The 15727-nt window shown below is 39.0% G+C and overlaps 1 protein-coding gene across 2 annotated transcripts in view; it reads left to right on the top strand.

Moving 5' to 3' along the window:
- LOC132104122 (zinc finger protein 516-like) overlaps positions 1 to 15727 on the top strand; it is a 38939-nt gene that overhangs the window by 12257 nt on the left and 10955 nt on the right. For both annotated transcript variants that reach the window (XM_059509353.1, XM_059509354.1), the window contains exon 2: positions 13278 to 15187. In XM_059509353.1, coding sequence (XP_059365336.1) covers positions 13504 to 15187 — 1684 coding nt within the window. In that variant the 5' untranslated portion in view covers positions 13278 to 13503. The remainder of the gene's footprint in view (positions 1 to 13277; positions 15188 to 15727) is intronic.

A 15727-nucleotide genomic window follows, 5' to 3' on the forward strand; every position in this document is an offset into this window, starting at 1 on the left:
CATAAAATGCACATTTATAATAAGTCATTTTATTGTATATTTGTTGTATCTGTTTGATTTGCACAAATTTGGTTTTTTTTCTCTGGCCAGAAGGAAGCAGTGGAAATTCATTACACAATGGATGGGTGACATAAAGGACTAACTGGCCTTTTTCTTAGTCACCTTATATTCATAAATTTGTGTGATAGTCCTTAAATCAGTCCCAACTATTTTACTGCACATTTTAACGATACTGTTCAACTTACCCCTGTTCTTTACATTCAAATTGCCATACCAACAAATAATAAAAAACATAAAATAGATTGAATAAAACAAGTATAAAACATCTTAATAAAAGTTTCCTCAGAAAATACATACGTTGAGGAACTTTCCCTCTAATCATATCAGTGTTTGCCTCAAACTGAAATTTATCACAAATATTTGTAGACCTTGACCACTTCTACCTGATGTCTCTTAATGACGGCAGGCAGCACAGATACAAAGTTACAAAGTTTTGGATTGAACTCAAAGAATGACTCACATTAGCAGCCTTTCTAGTTTTTGTGACATATTTATTCTTTTACCTTCGTTTGTTGAGAAAGTGTGTGCAAAAAAGAGGTGGAATGAGAGACAAAAAAAGAGAGCGGGAGAGAGAGTCTGAGCTGGCCTTACCATGATAATCTAATCCCTGTTCAGAGAGCTTTTTTTAGAGAGCAAGTTAATGCCTTCAGATTATAGTTCAGCACTAGACCACGTTAACCACACAAGTGTATCTGCAAGCCACTTACTGTCACAACATCAATTCTACAGACACCCATCTTCAGTAACACACATTGCGTAAAGGCTTTAGTTCATTAAAGCTAAACCCATAAAAAAATACTTTTTATTACTTGACATAAAATACGCATTAACTGAAATAAAATTTTATTTCAGCATTTCTCATTTTCATTTAGTTTAACTTGATGTACTAAAATAAATACAACTAAAACTGACATAAAAATGAATAAATACTATAAAACTGAAATCATTAACAAAACCTACATCGAAAAAGAACATTTAAAAAGAAAAACTAATTAAAATCAATAATAGTATCTCAAGGGTATGTGAATTAAGCACTATATTCCAAACCTTGTAAAGCTATATAATAGTTTTGTCAGTGATTTGAACTCAACCAGATTAGTTTGCTTCATGAACAAATCATTAACATTTATTCATTTAGCTGACGCTTTTATACAAAGCGACCTACAATTGCTATATATGTCAGAGGTCACACACCTCTGGAGCGACTAGGGGTTAAGTGTCTTGCTCAGGGACACATTGGTGTCTCACAGTGGATTCGAACCCGGGTCTCTCACACCAAAGACATGTGTCTTATCCACTGCGCCAACACCACCCACATTAAGAAGAGTTTGGACTGGATCAACTGGTTCATTTATCCTGATTCAAAAGAATGATTTGTTCTCAAATCAGACATGATTCTTTTAAATTTCAGATGGTTACTTCCATAAAGCTACTGTATGACTTCAAAAGATGTAGATTATAGTTCATAAGTCATATAGACATAATTGGTGGTGTATCTTTGCCACTTTGGAGCTTGAAGCCCCCAGTTAGAGTCATCATTCGCTTTCATTCTTTTAAAAAAGAATGGACAGTATTCTTTTTAAAAAAAAAAATGTGTGTATCGTTTTAAATTACATGCTGACAGATTTTTCATATTTAGATGAAAATACTAAATATGTCTTTTTTTTTAAATCAAATCAACGTGTGATTTTGTTTTCCTGTGAATTTGATTGCTATTTTTAAACTATCAAATCATGATAGATTGCATTTAAATTAAATAGACCAGAGGAATCTTCTTTGTCTGTCTGAGTGTATATGTGTGTGTTTCTTGGATGAGCTGTGTGTCCGCATAGGTGTTATGTCATCCTGCCATCACGAGTGCTGCAGAGGCTCAGGCAGATATTACATAAACATTACTGATAGTGTCCCTCTCTCATATCACACACACACACACACACACACACACACACACACACACACACACACACACACACACACACACACACACACACACACACACACACACACACACACACACACACACACACACACACACAGACAGACAGACACACAAGTACATGCACACTTGCATGCTTTGACTTCCACCAAAAAACAAAACACATATAATCCCACCCTGTGAACACCTGTAGAAACATTTTCCCTTTATCCCAAAACATTTATATTGTAATTAACCCCTTTGACGGATCTGCTGGAATTTATAATACAATCGTCTTTGTTTAAATTTAATGAATCTGAATTCAATGATGAACTGCCTTTAACTATCATTTTGCATTATTGACACACTGTTTTCTAATGAATGTTGTTCAGTTGCTTTGACACAATGTATTTTGTTTAAAGCGCTATATAAATAAAGGTGACTTGACTTGACTTTAAAATAGCTTAAAGTTATAAGTTAAAAAAGGGTAAATATAGATGAATAGCAAAATTGCATAATGACTATTCATTATGCACGTATAAGAAAGTAAGTCATAGGCTACATTAATTTTTTTTTTTTACATTTTTGTCATTTTTATTTAGAATTTTTCTTTTAAGTAAATTAATGATCAGGGGATCCTAAAGAAATTCTGATTTATGTACATGTATGTATGAATTGTTTTGACAAGATATTTTAATTCATTCACAGATTTTCGACTTAACTAAATCTGAGGTTTAAGCTTAACTGTAACTGTGAAACAAGTGAGAAAACCTGCCAATGAAACGGCATAATAGAAAATTATTTTTCTAAAGACACATTTTCTTAATTTGTAAAGCAATTTTGTTGTCCATATAAATATAAGTATATATTTTTTAAAGTATTTTTAGTTTTTCTTTTTATGACAAACATTAATGTAGATTAAAAAGAGCTGTAATTTCTACAAATTTCTGTTGAACAAACGCTCTGCACCATTACACGGTTTAATCACAAGTTTGAAGTTGCTGGAGTTACTTATCAGAAAGTCTTACATCTTTTTATCAAAACCTAAACCCTTTCCAAAGATATCATCATTCAAGATTTCCAGATTCTTTGCTCAGACATCAAGCACACAAGCAGGAAAATAATCCCTCGCTTTATTGCTTGTGTAAGCGTGGCTTTAGGGAGTGGTGTTCTTTAGTGATGGGGATGGGAGGTTGTGGAGCCCTCGCACATCTGTAATCTCTACTTGATAATACTCATCTCCAACCAATCTGAGGCCATTATCATTCCATTATACAATTATGAGCTATGAATTCTGACTGAGCTTGGAAGAACTACTGCTTTGTGAAGAAGTCATTTCAGCAGAGTAATCTTATCAGGAGATGAGCGTCACACATCAATAACACACACATTAAGCTGCACTGTTGCTTCGTGGTTTAAGATCGCCATCCGTAGGGCCAGTTTGTTTCAAAACCTACAGCCCCTCTCTTGCTCAGCATCTCGAGATATTTTAGGATTTATCAAACACACACACTGACATGCAACATGTTTGTTTGGCACGAATGCAATTAACATATGTGCACAGTGCACACACATACTAGCACACACAAATTCCCACATAGGATTTTGGCTCAAGGTCTATGGTTCAGGCCAGGCCGTGTTAGAAAAACCATATGTGTCATGAACTTGCTTAGCTCTGTCTTTCACATGAGGATATACACACTTTTTCTCATTCTCTCCCACACACACACTGGCTCAGAGCAGAGGAGTAGTGTCCAGAGCATGGAGCGTTTGTGCTGAGCTGGACTAGCCGTCAGGTTGAATGAGCGAGCAGAAAGTTGATTCGCCATAGCCATTCATCAGCCAGAGAAAAGAGAGGAGGGGAAAGAATGGAGCTCTCGCTCAGGGCTGTGTCTCTCAGATACAGGCCTGTGTACGTGCTGCTGTTTCTTTCCACTGAAAGCTGGCTGTCTTTGTGTGTGTTTTTGTGCTTGTGCATGTTTTTACCAGCACATGTGTTGTTGCTTGCGTGTCGGTGGCATGTAAACAGTGGATCCTGCGCTTAAATGCACTCCTGAAGATGTTATTTCATTTTTGTGAAGAATATCCTCAAACATATGGCTGCTTATCAATCATTGATCATTTAATTATAATTTAATTACTTCAGCAGTAGTAAGTCACAGAAAAAGTACAATACTAAGGATGGACAAAAGTTTTTGCTTAGCATATATGTTCCAACATATACTGTAAAGTAGCTCGAGGTAGCTTACAGAATATTCTTAATGTGTATATTCTCAAATTCTCAAAATTAATTTTCTTTGTTTGAAGTAAAGAAAAGAGGAAAGTAAAACACTTTTGGGGTCAGCATTTATTTTTTTTGAAAGATATTAATACTTTTATTTGAATGCTTTTAGGATGCACTACATGATCAAAAGACAGAGTACAGTCATTTGTGATTTCACAAAATATATCTATTATAAGTAAATGTTGTTCTTTTGAACTTTCTGTTTATTAAAGTATCCTGCATCATGCAAAATGCATCATGGTTTCAACCAAAATATTAAACCACACAAATGTTTTCAACATTCACAATAATAAGAAATGTTTCTTTACACCAAATCAGCATATTTCATAAGGATTTCTGAAGGATCATGTGACACTAAAGACTGGAGTAATGATGCTGAAAATTCAGCCTTGCCATAACAGGAATAACTGATCACTATAAATTCTTTAAATCTACTTTTATACTTCACTGAGAAAATAAAAGCATAAGGCTTTGAAATGTTGGAAAGTAAGTGAGGGTGACTAAATGCTGACATAATTTTTGAGTGAACTGTTCCATTAAGAGGACTCAATCACTAATCACTATTCATAAGGTCAAGTCAAGTCAAGTCACCTTTATTTATATAGCGCTTTAAACAAAATACATTGCGTCAAAGCAACTGAACAACATTCAGTAGGAAAACAGTGTGTCAATAATGCAAAATGATAATTTAGGGCAGTTCATCATTGAATTCAGTTATGTCATCTCTGTTCAGTTAAATAGTGTCTGTGCATTTATTTGCAAGTCAACGATATCGCTGTAGATGAAGTGACCCCAACTAAGCAAGCCAGAGGCGACAGCGTCAAGGAACTGAAACTCCATCGGTGACAGAATGGAGAAAAAAACCTTGGGAAAAACCAGGCTCAGTTGGGGGGCCAGTTCTCCTCTGACCAGACGAAACCAGTAGTTCAATTCCAGGCTGCAGCAAAGTCAGATTGTGCAGAAGAATCATCTGTTTCCTGTGGTCTTGTCCTGGTGGTCCTCTGAGACAAGGTCTTTACAGGGGACCTGTATCTGGGGCTCTAGTTGTCCTGGTCTCCGCTGTCTTTCAGGGCAGTAGAGGTCCTTTCTAGGTGCTGATCCACCATCTGGTCTGGATATGTACTGGATCCGGGTGACTGCAGTGACCCTCTGATCTGGATACAGACTGGATCTGGTGGCTACGGTGACCTCGGAATAAGAGAGAAACAGACAAATATTAGCATAGATGCCATTCTTCTAATGATGTAGCAAGTACATAGGGTGTTATGTGAAGTGTTCCCGGTTCCGGTTTACCTAATTAATGCAGCCTAAAAATCCTTTAACGGATTTGGATATTAAAAGCATATTAGTATGTTATGTGTAAGCCAGGTTAAAGAGATGGGTCTTTAATCAAGATTTAAACTGCAAGAGTGTGTCTGCCTCCCGAACAATGTTAGGTAGGTTATTCCAGAGTTTAGGCGCCAAATAGGAAAAGGATCTGCCGCCCGCAGTTGATTTTGATATTCTAGGTATTATCAAATTGCCTGAGTTTTGAGAAAGTAGCGGACGTAGAGGATTATAATGTAAAAGGTGCTCATTCAAATACTGAGGTGCTAAACCATTCAGGGCTTTATAAGTAATAAGCAATATTTTAAAATCTATATGATGTTTGATAGGGAGCCAGTGCAGTGTTGACAGGACCGGGCTAATATGGTCATACTTTCTGGTTCTAGTAAGAACTATTGCTGCTGCATTTTGGACTAGCTGTAGTTTGTTTAATAAGCGTGCAGAACAACCACCCAATGAAGCATTAAAATAATCTAACCTTGAGGTCATAAATGCATGGATTAACATTTCTGCATTTGACATTGAGAGCATAGGCCGTAATTTAGATATATTTTTGAGATGGAAAAATGCAGTTTTACAAATGCTAGATACGTGGCTTTCTAAGGAAAGATTGCGATCAAATAGCACATCTAGGTTCCTAACTGACAACGAAGAATTGACAGAGCAACCATCAAATCTAAGACAGTGTTCTAGGTTATTACAAGCAGAGTTTTTAGGTCCTATAATTAACACCTCTGTTTTTTCAGAATTTAGCAGTAAGAAATTACTCGTCATCCAGTTTTTTATATCGACTATGCATTCCATTCGTTTTTCAAATTGGTGTGTTTCACCGGGCCGTGAAGAAATATAGAGCTGAGTATAATCAGCATAACAGTGAAATCTAACACCATGTTTCCTGATGATATCTCCCAAGGGTAACATATAAAGCGTGAAGAGTAGCGGCCCTAGTACTGAGCCTTGAGGTACTCCATACTGCACTTGTGATCGATATGATACATCTTCATTCACTGCTAGGAACTGATGGCGGTCATATAAGTACGATTTAAACCATGCTATTGCACTTCCATTAATGCCAACAATTTGTTCAAGTCTATGCAAAAGAATGTTGTGGTCAATTGTGTCAAACGCAGCACTAAGATCCAATAAAACTAATAGAGAAATACACCCATGATCAGATGATAAGAGTAGATCATTTGTAACTCTAAGGAGAGCAGTCTCAGTACTATGATACGGTCTAAATCCTGATTGGAAATCCTCACATATACCATTTTTCTCTAAGAAGGAATATAATTGTGAGGATACCACCTTTTCTATTATCTTGGACAGAAAAGGGAGATTCGAGATTGGTCTATAATTAACTAGTTCTTTGGGGTCAAGTTGTGGTTTTTTGATGAGAGGCTTAATAACAGCCAGTTTGAAGGTTTTGGGGACATATGCTAATGACAATGAGGAATTAATAATAGTCAGAAGAGGATCTATGACTTCAGGAAGCACCTCTTTTAGGAGCTTAGATGGTATAGGGTCTAACATACATGTTGTTGGTTTAGATGATTTAACAAGTTTATACAATTCTTCCTCTCCTATAGTAGAGAATGAGTGGAACTGTTCCTCAGGGGGTCTATAGTGCACTGTCTGATGCGATACTGTAGCTGATGGCTGAATGGTTGCAATTTTATCTCTAATAGTATCGATTTTAGAAGTAAAGTAGTTCATAAAGTCATTACTGCTGTGGTGTTGGGAAATGTCAACACTTGTTGAGGCTTTATTTTTCGTTAATTTAGCCACTGTATTGAATAAATACCTGGGGTTATGTTTGTTTTCTTCTAAAAGAGAAGAAAAGTAATCGGATCTAGCAGTTTTTAATGCTTTTCTGTAGGATAGGTTACTTTCCCGCCAAGCAATACGAAATACTTCTAGTTTTGTTTTCCTCCAGCTGTGCTCCATTTTTTGGGCTGCTCTCTTTAGGGTGCAAGTATGCTCATTATACCATGGTGTCAAACTGTTTTCCTTAACCTTCCTTAAGCGTAGAGGAGCAACTGTATTTAAAGTGCTTGAAAAGAAAGAACCCATAGTTTCTGTTACATCATCAAGTTGTTCTGAGGTTTTGGATATGCTAAAGGAATTTGGATACATCAGGAAGATAATTTAAAAAGCAGTCTTTTGTGGTAGAAGTGATGGTTCTTCCATACTTGTAACAAGAAGTAGAATTTACAATTTTGGCTATATGAAGTTTGCACAAAACTAAATAATGATCTGAGATATCATCATGCATAATTTCAACACTATCAACATCAATTCCATATGACAGTATTAAATCTAGAGTATGATTTCGACAATGAGTAGGTCCTGAAACGTGTTGTCTAACCCCAATAGAGTTCAGAATGTCTATAAATGCTGATCCCAATGCATCTTTTTCATTATCAACATGGATATTAAAATCACCAACTATTAAAACTTCAGCCAGAACTAACTCGGATGTAAAATCACCAAACTCTTTAATAAAGTCTGTATGGTGCCCTGGTGGCCTGTATACAGTAGCCAGTACAAACATAACAGGGGATTTATCATTAACATTTGTTTCTCTGGATAATGTTATATGAAGCACCATTACTTCAAACGAGTTATACTTGAACCCTGCCCTCTGAGATATCCTGAAAACGTTGTTATTAATTGAAGCAACACCTCCCCCTTTGCCTTTTAGACGCGGCTCATTTTTATAACAGTAATCCTGGGGGGTGGACTCATTTAAAATAATGTAATCATCAGGTTTTAGCCAGGTTTCTGTCAAACAGAGCACATCCATATTATGATCAGTGATCATATTATTTACAAAAAGTGTTTTCGTAGAAAGGGATCTGATATTCAATAAGCCAAGCTTTATCATTTGTTTATCCATATTGCATCTGTTTTTTATTTGTTGAACCTCAATTAAATTGTTAATCTTAACTTGGTTTGGACATTTTTTGTATTTTCTAGTTCGGGGAACAGACACAGTCTCTATAGTGTGATATCTAGGTGAAAGAGTCTCTATGTGCTGAGAATTAGCTGACCTCTGTGACGTGAGGCAGCTAGCAGACGGTCGGTTTAGCCAGTCTGTCTGCTTCCTGACCTGGGCCCCAGTTAGTCAAGTATAAACACTAAGACTATTTGCCATATTTCTAGAGAGAAGAATGGCGCCACCCAAGGAGGGATGAAGACCATCTCTTTTCAACAGGTCAGGTCTGCCCCAAAAGCTCGTCCAATTGTCTATGAAACCTATGTTATTCTGTGGGCACCACTTAGACATCCAGCCATTGAGTGATGACAATCTGCTATGCATCTCATCACCACGGTAAGCAGGGAGGGGACCAGATCATATTACAGTGTCTGACATCATGCTTGCAAGTTCACACACCTCTTTAATGTTATTTTTAGTGATCTCCGACTGGCGAAGTCGAACATCATTAGCGCCGGCATGAATAACAATCTTACTGTATTTACGTTTAACATTAGCCAGCACTTTTAAATTTGCCAAGATGTCAGGTGCTCTGGCTCCCGGTAAACATTTGACTATGGTGGCTGGTGTCTCTATATTCATGTTCCGTACAATAGAATCAACAATAACTAGAGCACTTTCATCAGGTTTCTCAGTGGGTGCATCACTGAGTGGGGAGAACCTGTTTAATGTTTTGATCGGAACAGAAGAGTGGTGTTTTGAACCACGACTATGCTGCCTCACTGTCACCCAGTTGCCCTGCTGCAGGGGCTCTGTTGCCGGAACCGAACAATGTACAGGAATCCCTGAGCTAGACGCATCCAAAGCCGTATCTAGAGCCCTAACATTCTTACTGTCCTCAATTAAAGTTTGGATGCGTGTCTCTAATTCTGAAATCTTCTCTGTCAGCCTAACTATTTCCCTGCATTTATCACATGTGAATCCCTCATCTGCGACAGAGATAGATAAACTGTACATGTGGCAAGAGGTGCAAATAACAATAGCAGGAGAAGCCATAACTCACCGTGCTTGATGAAATATTTTTACTGCGGTTGTTTGATGAACTTGTGAAAAACTGGAGCGAGAGAGAGGAGAGGAGAAAAGAAAAGAAAACAGCGATAGGTTCGAATGAAAATGCTAATGACAAGCTAACGAGTGCTAACGCTTTACAGGTGTACTGCACTCACGGATATAAAATAAAAGTGAACGGTTGATCGATAATATCAGAAATATAGAGTGAATTAAGTTAGATTTTATCACTTCAAAAAACAGAGAGTGATAGTAAGATAAAGATTCTAGAGAAAAAAAAATAAAAACAGCTACACGGAGCTACGATTAGCTACAGAAGGCCAACAGGAAGTAGAGAAAACACTGTCCAACAGCGACACCCGCAGTCAGGACGCTCACTTTGCTCACTTTGTACAGTGTATATATTGACAAGTGTGTATTAGGAACAACAGCTAAGAGTTGAGGCAGGGGTAACAGCCGCAGATGTGTCAGAGGAAGGTTCCTCAGGAATCTCAAATGAACGGTGGCTGTATCAAAACTGTGAAAACCACTAGAATCACACACGCCTAAACATTACCACTGTCAGCAACCATTACTAGTGGACAGGGACGAAGTCTCTATAGGGGAGGCGTATTTTTGAAGAACTCAAGTTGTAAATCTTGTTTTATGCCTATGTAACATGGGCAGGCTACAGCTAAGTAGTGTTCATTGTGTCTTCATTTCAGAAACATTGCAGAACAAAGGAGCCCTTCACCCTGTGCAAGCTGTATCACTTAGCTTTACATTTCAGCTGAATAGAAACGTTTGTGCCCTTCTCTGTTCAGTTTTTATCATATGACCACATCTGTACTCACATTCCTCATTACACAGACTTTAACTTTGCTAGACTTGACATTTTGTGTAGCATGTCCAACCAAGCCTGTTTTTTCTTGGCTTCTCTCGTTCCTTGGTTTCAAACCAGGGGGAATCGCATCTTTGAAACCAGAAAAATACCAGAATATTTTGTGTTATTTAACATGACAATGTTAGCCTCAGCACTTGCTATTGTGCTTGCAGTCGTAAACTTGCATCAGGGCCCCCCTTTTATTTAAGTCGTAATCAGCAGTTGAGGGTACCAGGCAGGATCTACTCCAAAATGGGACCGGGAGGGACTTCCCTTTGTCTTCCCCAACCAGACATGCTTCAGGCAGGCCTCTAGTGTAGGATAGACCCCTGCATCCAACAATGGCCGCGTTGGACTCCCCATAGCTCAGCGGAGGTATAGACATGAGCTATTGTGACAGTTCTGGTGTGGGAGGCACAATGCAATTGTAGTTTAAGGGGATTTGAGATCCACCAAATGGTTAGTAAGATAGGATGCCCGCAGAGACAATAATGATGGATAACAAGTGAGTTTCATCATTGGTAATTGTAATTTTGAATAAAAACAAAATACCATTTGCACATTGTGTGGAAATTCAAAATGGATGTTAATTCATACCGAAGTTTTGTTTTGTTACATTTTGCTTGTTTTAGGACAAATTTTGCAATAATAATCTCACTGGTTGCAGTCTTGAGGAAAAACAAGTGATTTATCTGATGTCTGTCACATCACAATGAGAACAAAAAATAACCGAGCTCTTCTATCTTCTCTTGTCAGCATTGATGCCTGTTAGTGGTTTGGTTAGTGCCTCTGTGCATTTGGACAAAATGCACAATTTGGTATAGGATTTGAGTGCACACATGCATACTGACACACATATACACACACACTCACACACCGCTCAATTTGAAAAGTGCACTGATCCTACATTGATGGAGCTACAAGATGAGATGAACTGTCTGGGGATAAGTAGGTCAGCAGAGCTGAGGTAAGCCCTCTGAGAACAGCCATGTTTCAATAATAACCCCATTGCTGACGTGTGTGTATATATGTGTGTGTGTGTGTGTGTGTTCTCGTAGTGTGTGTCTTTACACATCTCCCAAACCTCTTGGTATCATAGTTACGGCGATTTAATGCTCAGCTCATTGGTTTGCCAAACAGCAAAATGCTATTCATTACCAGCTCAGCATGTTCAGTTCCGTTTTTATGTGGTTAAGCACCTCATTCATTCCATTGTCATAGAGGCTACACTGTTTACACGCTACCCAACATACAAAATCAAATAATCAAAGGAAATAAACTAGATAAGTAGGCAAACATTGGACAGAAGTCGAGATAAATGGATGATGGGAAAACTAAACGAACCTCTAGGAAAACTTCCAATTTCCTAAACATTACCTCTTTAAATTTCTTACCTGGCATTTTATGGCACAGCAAGTTAACTTACCGTAAAAGATGAACCGTGGAGAGGGGAGTGCATTTTGTGCATTAGAATGTGTGTGTTTGTGTGAGGGGGATGCAGGGCCAGTGGTGAAATGTAGTTGGTATATAATGGATTATTGATTGTTGGGAGAGAGAGAGGACTGGCCCTCAGGGTTCATCCCAACTGGCCCATCTCTCACCCCTACACTGAATAGTCTCTTTACGCCTGAGCAGACACACGCACACACTTGTACACACAATGAATTTAGGCCTAAGAGCAGACAGCCACTGCTCATACTGACTATGAGAGGGGACTAACTGAGACTTACTGTTGTCCTTCAGGCAAAGGTTCACACAAATGGGCTAAAATATAAGGTGGATGGGGGCAAGTTGTCACACATACCTTAAAGTAAAAAATAAATAAAATACTAAACATTTCCAGCTCTTTGAACACATTTTGGCCTTAAATTAAACTGCCTATTATAGGTATTTTAGCTAAATGTAAACAGTAATTGACTTTAAATTTAAAGACTTGTTACATTACTCAGACTTAGTCTGTACTGTAGTGTAGAATGCATTTATTTTAATTAAATTAACAAATTTCACAAACTAGATTAACAGATATGCCAACACACAGCTTATGTACTACAATAACATTCAGTCAGCAAAACCATTTTTGAAGAATGCAGAAAGATTTGCCATGTTTACATTTGATAAAAAAAAAAAACAGAATGGCAGGAAATCCTGATTCTGGACTGGGGTGTGTATGTTTTTGTGGATTTACAACATTTAATATCCTTCTTGTTAGAAATTTGAGAAGTGTATTTACTGCATCTTTGTTTAAGTTCTTGTTAGAATATTCAGAAAGCTTGTTGGATAAGTTAGTGTGTTTATGCAATACTTAAAGATGTGCCTTTTCCTCTGACTCTCAAATGAGGACATTAGCAGTCTCTCTCTCATATCTCTCTATCTCATTGTCCCTCTCCCACTCACTTGTAAATGGTGCAGAGCATAAAACCCAATGTACTGTATCCTCTGTATTCAGCTATGAAGTATGGATCCTGGCTTAAATGAATAGTTTTGACGGAACAAAAGACTGTCAGATGACATTATATATGATGACTCTGTTAGCTGGGGGTTGTCTCAAACAATGGGCCTTAGTTCTTTCCATTTAACAGTTTCGTATCTTCAGTTTCGTAACATCTTTTGTACTTAGCACTTGATTCATAACAGCACTTGATTCATAATAAGAATCATTAAGACAGTAATTTCATAAAACAAATATGCATAGTGCCTTCCATATAAGTTCAAGTGGAGCTTTATTACTAATAACAGCTTGTTTATTGGCATGGACTAATGGATTAATGAGTAACCTTTATTTGCAAGTCTTGTTCTCAATTTTGCTTCTGTCTCCATTTCCTCCCAGGTGACCAGAATGAAGCAAACCCTCAGCTGGTAAGATGATTCATAATAGAAATAACTCCAGACATATTCCAGACAAAAGCAACACTGTCAAGACAGAATTACCAACAATGGCATGTTTGACGAAGAGAACTTTTACCCAGACCGAATGACTACAGGCGAGACATACTTAATAGGTTCTAATAATTTGGACAACAGATAGCAGCATACTAGAATATTCAAGCCTTGGGATGGAGGTGGAACGGCCGGACATTGTAGAGGAGGAGTCCTTCTCCAAAGGTCACCAGGAAGGCAAGAAGAGTAGGGGTCACACTTGTGAACTCTGTGGAAGAAGTTTCCCTTTCCTCAGCTCCTTGTCCCAGCACATGAGAAAGCACACTGGGGAGAAACCATACAAGTGTCCTCACTGTGAACACCGCTCAGCCCAGAAGGGTAGCTTAAAGGCCCACATTCGCAGTCACAAACTGGATGGCCTCAGCCAGAGCACCGGTGGTGAGGAGGAAGACATGGATGAAGAAGGGGAAGGGGAAAAGGAAGGAGGGGTGCCAGAAGATCAAGGTGGTTGCTCCAGTCCGACTGAGAGTACCTCGGCCTGCAACAAGGTTGTGAGCGGTGAGGATGCGACCAAAACAAGGAAGAAAGGCGGGAAGAAGGAAAGAACCTCTGGTGAGAATAGCAAACAGTCAGTGCAATGCACACTGTGCAGGAAGAGACTGTCCAGTCTTGCAGAGCTTGAACAGCATATGCAAGAGCTTCACAAGGTCTTTCGATGTGACCTGTGCCCTTATGAGACTTTGCAGGAGGACCAACTGCAGGCTCACATTGAGAAAGTACATCCTATCGAGGAGGAATCTGCCACCAAAGCCTCTATCAGTGAGGATGCTGACTGTGTACTTGGTAAAGGCGAGTTCCCATGTGAACAATGTGACCAGGTGTTCACCCAGGCCTGGTTTCTGAAAGCTCACATGAAAAAGCATCAAAACAGTCTGCATCATGGGTGCCGGATCTGTGGACGCCGCTTTCGTGAGCCCTGGTTTCTTCGTAGCCACATGAAGACCCACAACATCAAGGTAAAACCAAAGAGTGACTCTTACCTTCCGGCTACTGTCAATGAGGTGGCACAGGATGAGTCGAACTTGGTGAACGAAGTGTGTCTCTATGAACTCTGTGCCAAGTGTGGTAACTTCTTCCACAACAGCAAGGGCCTGCTGTTGCACGAGCAGGTCCACAGAAATGTTGAGCGGCCTCCTAACAATACCTTCTGCAGTGATAAAGACTTCACATCTGTCACAAAGACAAGCTTCTTGGAATGCTTAAACTTGAAACCAGCAGGATATGAAGAGAACCCCACTGAGGGAACTCTAGGGAAAAGAATCCCAGAGCTGGATCCAGTTAGTAGCTACCAGGCTTGGCAACTTGCCACCAGAGGCAAAGTAGTGGAGGTATCGGAGAAGAACCTGGGTTGGGAAGAGAGGTTAGCCGATGCAGATGTAGCATATGACAGGGAAAAAGGCGAGTATGTCTTGCTGAGACAGGACAAGCGGAAGAAGTCACTTGATGCAATGGCGAGTATCCCAACCAAGAAACGGAGAGGGGCTGGGACCCAAGGCTCCAATACAGATCAACACAGCAATGGAGAAAGGAATGTCCAGGTCTCGATAGGTGAGCGAAGCCCAGAGAATCTGAGTGACACTGAGTACCGGCCTACTTCTCGCCCTAGTCGTAAGAATTCCCAGAAAACCTCAGAGTGCTTGGAGTGCGGAAAGGGCTTCCGCACACAGCAACAGATGGTGATCCACATGCTCATCAGACATGGTGGTTTGGGTGAAACCATTGGTGGAAATGGACTGTTCCGTAAAGCAGCGTCCAGCCCATCTAAAGCAGGTGAATCAGCAGGACTCTTCAGGGACACAGGTAAGGGCAACCTCCTTATGTTGACGTTTAAAGCCAGCTCAAAGTTTAGTGTAATCTCATGAATGTGCTCTTAGTTTAAAAAATTGTTGTAAACTTCAAGAACCACTTGCTTGCATATCATAACCTCCCTTAGGCCTACCAGTTTGTAAACAACAGACAGTATTATTCATGCAATGGTGGGCAGATACTAAATCTCTGTGATAGTTTTTGATTTCATGTTGAACAGATACTGTTTAAATTCCCTGAAAGGAATGTCATTTCATTCAAATCTGTTTATGTGTATTATACACCAGGAGTCCTTGGCACTGCTACTGTAAAGCTACTTTACTGCAGGGATTTCAGTTTCTACTCCTATTCAACACCTGCCTACAGTACCGTTTACAAGTGAACATACTGACTTTGATTAGTTGACTCAGATGTGTTCGATTACAGTTCGATTACAGAATTAATTTTACTCCTGTTGAATTAGCTATGTGACAGTGCTCCAACGAATGTGTAAATTTCACAACAGGTGACTGGTTCCTGATCAGAAATGATGCT

This window comes from Carassius carassius, chromosome 25 (assembly GCF_963082965.1).
Source record: "Carassius carassius chromosome 25, fCarCar2.1, whole genome shotgun sequence".
In the NCBI taxonomy this organism is placed as follows: Eukaryota; Metazoa; Chordata; class Actinopteri; order Cypriniformes; family Cyprinidae; genus Carassius; species Carassius carassius.